This window comes from Pediculus humanus, genomic scaffold (assembly GCF_000006295.1).
Source record: "Pediculus humanus corporis 1103172107790 genomic scaffold, whole genome shotgun sequence".
Lineage (NCBI taxonomy): Eukaryota > Metazoa > Arthropoda > Insecta > Psocodea > Pediculidae > Pediculus > Pediculus humanus.
Genome location: NW_002987384.1, coordinates 299,938 through 308,296, shown reverse-complemented (window position 1 = coordinate 308,296; position 8,359 = coordinate 299,938). Strand labels below are relative to the sequence as shown.

The following is an 8,359-nucleotide window of genomic DNA, read 5'->3' as shown; positions in this document are numbered from 1 at the left end:
AATGCTTAAATTTTAAATTTTTTTAGGTAAAAGCCTCACCAGAAAATGTAAAAAAATTTCGAGAAAGTTTAAGTAAATTAGGAGATTTGTATGTAAATGATGCTTTCGGTACTGCACATCGTGCTCATAGTTCTATGTTGGGAGAAGGTTTTGAAAAGAGAGCAGCAGGATTTCTGTTGAAAAAAGAACTTCATTATTTTGCTAAAGCTCTAGATGAGCCTGAAAGGTGTGTTAATTTTTATGATTATCATAATACTTATAAAAATAGTATTTATTTTGTTATGTAGTAGTAGTAGTCGAATTGAATGTTTTTATAAACTTTAAAATTATTTATTTTTTTTTTTTTACAGACCTTTTCTGGCTATACTAGGAGGAGCTAAAGTTGCTGATAAAGTACCATTGATTGAAAATCTTCTTAACAAAGTTTCTGAATTAATAATCGGAGGAGGAATGGCTTACACATTTTTAAAAGTTTTAAAAAATATGAAGGTATTTTACATCGTTTTAAAAACTAATTTAGCAAAAGACACCACATCATCATTTAAAAATTTAATTAATAAAATTTTTTTTTTTTTTAAGATTGGAAATTCGTTATACGATCCCGAGGGTGCAAAAATTGTTGATAAATTAATGAAAATTGCCGAAGAAAAAGATGTTAAAATTCATCTTCCTGTCGATTTTATAACTGCCGATAAATTCGATGACACTGCTGAAGTTGGAAAAGCGAGGGTTCATGATGGTATTCCCGATGGTTGGATGGGATTGGATATTGGAGAAAAATCTAGAGAGTTATTTAAAGAGCCAATATCGAGAGCCAGAACAATTGTTTGGAACGGGTATCAATATTTTTAAATTATAATTTAAAATTTTAACTTTTTTTTTTTTTTTTACTTAAATTTATAAAAAAATTTTTTTTTTTTTGAAGGCCTGCGGGAGTTTTCGAATTTAAAAAATTTAGTCATGGGACCAAAGCGATTATGGATGCTGTTGTGGAAGCTACGTCAAATGGTGCTATTACCGTAGTAGGAGGAGGAGATACAGCAACATGTGTTGCTAAGTGGAATACAGAAGATAAAATCAGTCATATTTCTACTGGTGGAGGAGCTAGTTTAGAACTTCTTGAAGGTATACAAAAAAAAAAAAAAAAATTTTAATTACAATTTACCGATCGAATACTAAAAATTCACACTTTTTAATTACAGGAAAAACTTTACCAGGAGTCGCAGCTTTAACGGATGCTTAAATTTTTCGCGGATTATAAACTAAAAAAAATTTAGATCTGATATATTCGTATAAATATGCGTTATCGATTAAGGCTTTAAAATTTTTCTGAAGGTTTATTAATGTATAAATTAATTTTCCAAAAGAAAAAAAACCGCGCATAACCAAATTGTTTCAAGTTATTAAAGATTTGTACGAATATTATTTAGAATATAAACGTAAATTTTTATTAAAAAAAAAAAAAAGGAAATAGATTAATTTCTTTTATCCTACTTTATTTATTGTCACGTGTTAGTTATTGAAAAAATGTTTTTTTGTTTTAAATTATGGAAATTGTAAATGTAAAATAGCGTAAAGGCAAGAGAGAGTATCATTTCCGTTATATTTTGTCTAATTTAATAATAATAATAACTAAAAATTAGTATTTTTGTGAGTAACTGTAAAAGAAAACTCAAAATAATTGTTTTTCACGTTTTGTCCTTTTGTTTTTCCTCCATCCTGACTTAAATATTTAATCTTATTTATGTTTTTAATTTGTTGTTATGTTATTAATGTTATGTTATAATGTTTTAAACCGGATTTATTAAGCATTAATCAATAAAGGAAATTTTTTTTTTATTTTTAAACCGAAAAATTTTTTAAAATTATTGTTTTGCGTATTGGGGAGTAAAGTAATTTAAATTTTATTTTATTTTATTATTTTTTAGTTTTAATATTTTTTTTAATAAAACCATTAACCTGGTTGACATGTATATATACTGGAAACAGAAGCAGAAGAGAAATTTTACCACTTCTTAAAATTATTTTATAAATTTATTTATCATCCGGCATTTTTTCTACCCTTTCGCGTAGATTTTTAAGTTGTTTTGATATTTCATCCGGTAAATCCGATCCTATTTGTTCATCGAAATATTTTCCTAATTCTTCACACTAAACAAAATATTAATGTTAATGTTATTTAAAGTCCTAACTTTAATTAATTATTAATAAAAAATATTTTAGTCGTGTTAATTTTAAAATAATAATAATAATAATTTATACTTACTTCGTTCAACCAAAACGTTTTCGAAAGGGAAAATAATTTTTCTTGATCGATTTTTTCTTTTAACCCGTTCAAATTAAGGGAATCCTTTTCTGGAATGATTCCTATGGGTGTTGTCTTTGCTATTGATTCGTCGCCATCTATCCTTCGAAGAATCCATTCGAGAACTCTGGAATTTTCACCGAATCCCGGCCATAAAAATTTACCCTGAAATAACAAAAAAAAATTTTTAATATATATATTTTTTTCTATTTTATTTTTATAATTAATAATAATTTTTTTTTAACTTACATTTTCTTTTCTAAACCAATTAACGTGAAATATTTTGGGTAATGGTTTGTCACTTCTTTTACTCATCGATAACCAATGACTTAAATAATGACCAAAATTATAACCGAAAAATGGTCTCATGGCGAAAGGATCGTGCATTACGACTTTACCCTGATTGAAACCAAAAATTATTTTGTTGAAAAATTTTTTTTTTTTTTTATTTTAATTATTTATTTATTGTTTTTTTACTTTGTGTTCTGCTGCTGCCGTAGATTCACTTTTCATGGAAGCTCCGATAAAAACTCCATGTTCCCAATCGAATGATTCATAAATCAATGGTACGCCTTTTTCTTCTGGTCTTCTTCCACCGAAAAGAATCGCTGAAATTTCAACTCCGTTTGGATTTTCCCATTCGTTGTCAATTATGGGACACTGACCGCAGGGTGAACAAAATCTATTTAAAAAAAAAATCAAATCATTTTTGTAACATTACAAAAATTTAACGGTTTTTTTCTTTTTGGTTTGTTACCTGGAATTCGGATGAGCAGCATTTCTTCCGCAATCATCTGTCCAAGGTTTACCTAACCAGTCTGTTGCATTTTTAGGAATATCATCCATTCCTTCCCAATACACGCCACCATCTTCCGATTTTGCAACGTTTGTAAATATTGTATTTTCAAATATTGTATGCATTGCATTTGGATTTGTTTTTAAAGAAGTTCCTGAATGCATTTTAAACAAAAATTACAATTAATGTTAAATGTTCCAGGTATCAAAAAAAAAAAATTTTTTATTTTAACTTACCTGGTGCCACACCAAAAAATCCAGCTTCAGGATTAATTGCCCGCAATTTTCCTTTATTATCAAATCTCATCCAGCAAATATCATCACCGACACATTCAACTTTATATCCTGGAATCGTTGGAGTCATCATGGCTAAATTTGTTTTTCCACAAGCACTCGGAAAAGCTGCCGCTATGTATTTTTTAACACCTTGAGGATTAGTTATTCCCAATATCTGAAAAGAAAAAAAAATTCATTCAATTAATTCCCCCACTTTTCATTTAATAATAATAATAATAATTCATGCTTACCAACATATGTTCTGCAAGCCATCCTTCACGTCTTGCAATCGTACTTCCTATTCTCAATGCAAAACATTTTTTTCCTAAAAGTGAATTTCCACCGTATCCACTTCCATACGATATGATTTCATTTTCATCCGGTCTGAAAATACACAAACAAAAAATTATTATTAAATAATAATAATAATAATATTTAATTGGAGTGATTAAAAAAAGACATACTTATGTAGTATTATGGTTCTATCCGGATCGCACGGCCATGACTCACGTTCGTGAACGCCCGATATTGGATTTCCAACAGAATGTAAACATTTAACAAAATCTTGATTTGTTTCATTTAGAAAATTTAATACCGGCGTTCCCATTCGTGTCATTATTCTCATTGATGCCACGACATATGGAGAATCCGTTATTTCAATTCCTATTTTCGATAAAGGACTTCCAACGGGTCCCATTGAAAATGGTATGACGTACATTGTTCGACCTAAAAACAAAACCAAATCATATAAATATTAAAAAAAAAAAAAAAATAAGAAGAGCAGACAAAAGTATAAATTTCAAAGTTTATTTGACTACCTTTCATACAATTAGGAAAACGTTCTTGAACGGCTTTGTTATAATCTTGATAAGAGATCCAATTGCCCAAAGTACATTGGACGCCATCTTTTGTATGTGGAACCGTTTCATATTTGTCTTTTGTGCAAATAAATGTTTTGCTTTCAACTCTAGCCACATCCTTTGGATTCGTTCTAGCTAGATAACTTAATTAAAAAATACAAATTATGTTAATTCAATAACCGTTTCATAAATATTTATATCATTCTAAAACGTGTTATCAAAAAAAAATGGCGTTAAATGGATACGTATATATATGTTATCATCATTATCAATTATTTTTCACGATAAAAAAAAATTATAAATTATTATTTAAAATAAAACCTTACCAATTTTTATATTTGGGTAATGGTTCAATGACTCCTTTTTCTTTCATTAAATTTAATAAATTTTCATTTTCCAAATGTGAACCGGTACATATGTGAACATTATCCGGTTGACAAAGGATTATTTTTTCCTCAACAAAATCTCTAACTTTTGTACCCAACATTGATAAGGATGAACTTATTGTTTTTGCATTATCAACTGTACCTTTCCTCGTACCGGTTTTGCAATTGTTAGCCAATGTCGTCAAAGAACTGTACCTTAAAGCAACAATACAATTTTTATTAATGGTACCACCTAAAAAAAAAAAGAAAGAAATTACAAATATATGTATATTCGACCCTGAGGGCGGGGGAGGAGGGGGGAAGGGGAAGCTGACACTATTATTATTATTATCCTAAAAAAAATATATACTCACAATTTTGTTGTATCCTTTGCTATGTCTGGCATATTATTACTATTATTAAGAAAACAAAAAAAAATTTTTTAAACTTTTTTTAAAAATATTGTTATAAAACGTATTGTTAATAAATAATAATAATAATAATAAAAATACTAATTAGTTAATAATAATAATAATAATAAATACTTTGACGTTCCGTTCAACATTGATTGACCGTGTTGGCCAGTAATGATTGAATGACGATTACGATTGTGTTTTGAAGGCTTTTTATACTGACTTTTTTTTTTTTTTTATTAATAATAATAATAATAATAATAATAATAATAATAATAATAATAATGATTTTTTTTTATGTTATGACAATAGTAAATCTGACGTGATAAGAAATGCGAGACTTGTCATTGGATGTTTTTATAAAAGTTCATTAAAAAAAAAAAACTTTTCAACGCAAAAAATTTTTTTTTTTTTTTCGCGTAAAAAATGCGCCGCGTTTTTTTTCTTTAATAATAATAATAATAATATTTATCGATTTATATTATTATTATTATTATCAATTACATATATATATATATCAACTGTCATTTTTTTTTCCTCAAATCGATTACGCAAAAAAAAAAAAAAAAAAACGACAGAAATTATGTTATTACGAATAATAATAATAAAAAAAAAAAAAAAAAAAAGTTTTTACGTAAAAATTATCAAGGTTTACATTTATTTATTAATAATAATAATAATAATAATAATAATTTTACTTTAAGGTTTTTTATTTATTTAAATAAATTTTATTGGTCGTCCAAATTTTTAAATGCCCCCCGATAAAAACCGGTTTTTTTTTTTTTACAAGGAAAATTCCAAACAAAATTTTTTTTTTTTTTTTTTAATTAATTATTGCAAACCCGATTAATTATTATTATTATTATTATTTTATTTATTTACTTATTTATTAAATTATTTGTTTACGTGAAATTTTTTATTATTATTATTTAAATAATTAAAATAACGACGTAAAAAACAAAAATAATGATTTTATTTTATTTTTTTTTTGTAATTGATTTACTACGTCATCATCCTTGAAAACGTTTATGACGGTTGAACAAAAAATTTTTTTTTTTTTTTTTTACGAATTTTAAGATAATTATTATTATTATTATTATTATTAATTTTCGCGAATAAAAAGTTCATCCACTTTCACCTCGTTCTCTTACGCAACACGCACACACGCACACACACACACACACATAAAAAAAAAAAAAAAAACTAAGAGATAATTTATGACCGTCGGACGGTTATATTTTACCAATGCAACGGGTTAGACATCGCCAAAATCAACAACAACAACTGAGGAGGGTCCGAGGTCAACAGTGCGCGGGCTGCGAGGAAATTGCAACCAATTTTTTTTTTCCTTTTAATAATAATAATAATAATAAATTTTCCAAAAAGAAAAGCCAACCGATTAATAAAAAACTAGGGGGGGGGGGGAAAAAAAAAAATTTCATTTTACTAATTGAAAATTCTACGAAAGGAATCCATATTTGATTAATTTAAAAAGTTTTTTTTTTTTTTTTTTGGAATTAAACGAAACCTTTTAAATATTTACAATTATTATTATTATTAAATCGAAAATTAGTTTTCCTCCCCCTCCCCTCCATTCTCGATTTAATGTAATTAATAATTAAAAAAAAGAAGAAAAACCGGAATGGAAAAGGAAAAAATCAGCAAAAAAATTTTGCAACCGTTAAAAAATAAAAATTTGAAAAAAACACTTGTTCGTTCTTTTCGTTCGAATCGTTCGATTTTTTAAAAAACGAGTTTTTTTTAACGTATTTTTCTTTTTTTTTTATTACGTTATCCGCGTTGCTTATTATTATAATTAGTACTTTACACAATCGATCGATCGATCGATAGATCGATCAATCGTTCGTTCGTTCGTGTTTAATATTAAATATGTTTGTTTGTAACAACAATTGTAAAAACGCGTAATAACTTGTTTGTTTGTTTTTTATAAAAAATACATTTTTAAAACGTACAACAAGAGATTAATTAATTAATAATTAATACGAATAAGTAAGTAACTGATAAGTTAAAAAAAAAAACAGGTTTAAGCTTTCATTTTAAAAAAAAAACGAACAAACAAACAAACAAACAAGAGGCTTCCGCATTATGAAAAAACATTGATTATGTTTTCTAATTAATTATTAATTTAAATTAAAAACAACAACAACAACAACAACATGACGTCCTTGAACAAAATTATTATTATTATTATTATTAATTTATAATTAAGTAAGAAAAAATCGAAAGTTGATAAAATAAAAAAAAAATTTATTATTATTATTATTATTAATTTTACGTGGCCTGCAAAAATCAGGCAGGCCCACTGTCTCGACCAATGAGAGAGAATTTTTGATTAGTAATTATAATATCATCTTGAACCTTGAACTTGTTTTAATCAAATAATAATATCACATGGTTAGAAATTATTATTATTATTATTGTCGTTGTTGCCACCTTCGCACATGTTTTTATTACGACCAATTTTGTCGTGACAATAATAATAAGTTGTTCCTGTTGTTGGTTGTTTGTTGTTGTTGTTTTCGTCACATGAACAATACGAACGTTCGTTATTATTATTATTATTATTATAAGTTTTACGTCATCGTATATAAATTTTTGTCAAATTAAAATTTAAGAATTAGCTAATAGAGAGAATTATCGATAGATAGTAAAAAAAAAAAAAATTTTTTTTTTTCAAGTGCGGAAGATGTAAAAAAAAAAAAAAAAAAAAACTATGGCTGCTATCGGTGAGTGAGTGCGTCAGACTGCCTTGAAAATTAAGTCAAAACAAAAGCACTTGAAACAAAAAAAAAAAAATCATTTTACAAACAAACAAACGAACAAAAAAATTTTTCTTTTCTTTCTTTCTTTCTTTCTTTCTTTCTTTTTCTATTCGATATAACAACCGTAAGAGTAAGAAAGATAGAAAACAAAGCTAAAAGGAAAATAATTGCTAAAACAAATTTTAAGTTGCCTTGTTTTACATAATAAATTAAAAAAAAAAAAAATTTTCTTTTCATTTACCTTGATTTTTTTCTTTTCAGCTTTACATAATAATAATAATAATAGTAATAATAATAATAATTTCTTTTTCATTGCACATTAAATAAAACCCTAAAGGAAATTAATTTTCCTTCGTGTAATAGAAAATGAAAAGAAAATTTTTTTTTTTTTTTTTTCTAAAAATTTAAATGTCCATTTAAAAATCTAATTCAATTAATTAAAAAAAAAATTAATTAATTATATATATATATATACACACGTTCTTTAATAATAATAATAATAATAATAATAATAAATAAATTAAAAATAATTTTTGTAGATTAAATCACATAAAAAAAAAAA

General features: G+C 25.7%; 2 protein-coding genes across 2 annotated transcripts in view; one reads left to right on the top strand and one right to left on the bottom strand.

Annotated features, from left to right (window-relative positions):
• The window catches only part of Phum_PHUM368610 (Phosphoglycerate kinase, putative), a gene marked incomplete at both ends in the record, with an annotated part of 2,347 nt that extends 1,104 nt beyond the window's left edge, over window positions 1-1,243 (top strand). Inside the window, 5 exons of the mRNA XM_002428134.1 lie at window positions 27-226; window positions 351-489; window positions 580-836; window positions 926-1,125; window positions 1,203-1,243. Of these exons, the coding sequence (XP_002428179.1) occupies window positions 27-226; window positions 351-489; window positions 580-836; window positions 926-1,125; window positions 1,203-1,243 (837 nt within the window). The remainder of the gene's footprint in view (window positions 1-26; window positions 227-350; window positions 490-579; window positions 837-925; window positions 1,126-1,202) is intronic.
• A 791-nt stretch (window positions 1,244-2,034) lies between these two features.
• On the bottom strand, window positions 2,035-5,166 carry Phum_PHUM368600 (phosphoenolpyruvate carboxykinase, putative; the record flags this gene model as incomplete). Its single annotated transcript, XM_002428133.1, has 11 exons — window positions 2,035-2,151; window positions 2,267-2,470; window positions 2,555-2,704; window positions 2,783-2,987; window positions 3,063-3,255; window positions 3,338-3,551; window positions 3,628-3,760; window positions 3,841-4,102; window positions 4,195-4,379; window positions 4,563-4,817; window positions 5,147-5,166. 11 exons carry the CDS (start codon window positions 5,164-5,166, stop codon window positions 2,035-2,037), a joined length of 1,938 nt encoding a protein of 645 aa, XP_002428178.1.
• Window positions 5,167-8,359: the final 3,193 nt, after the last annotated feature.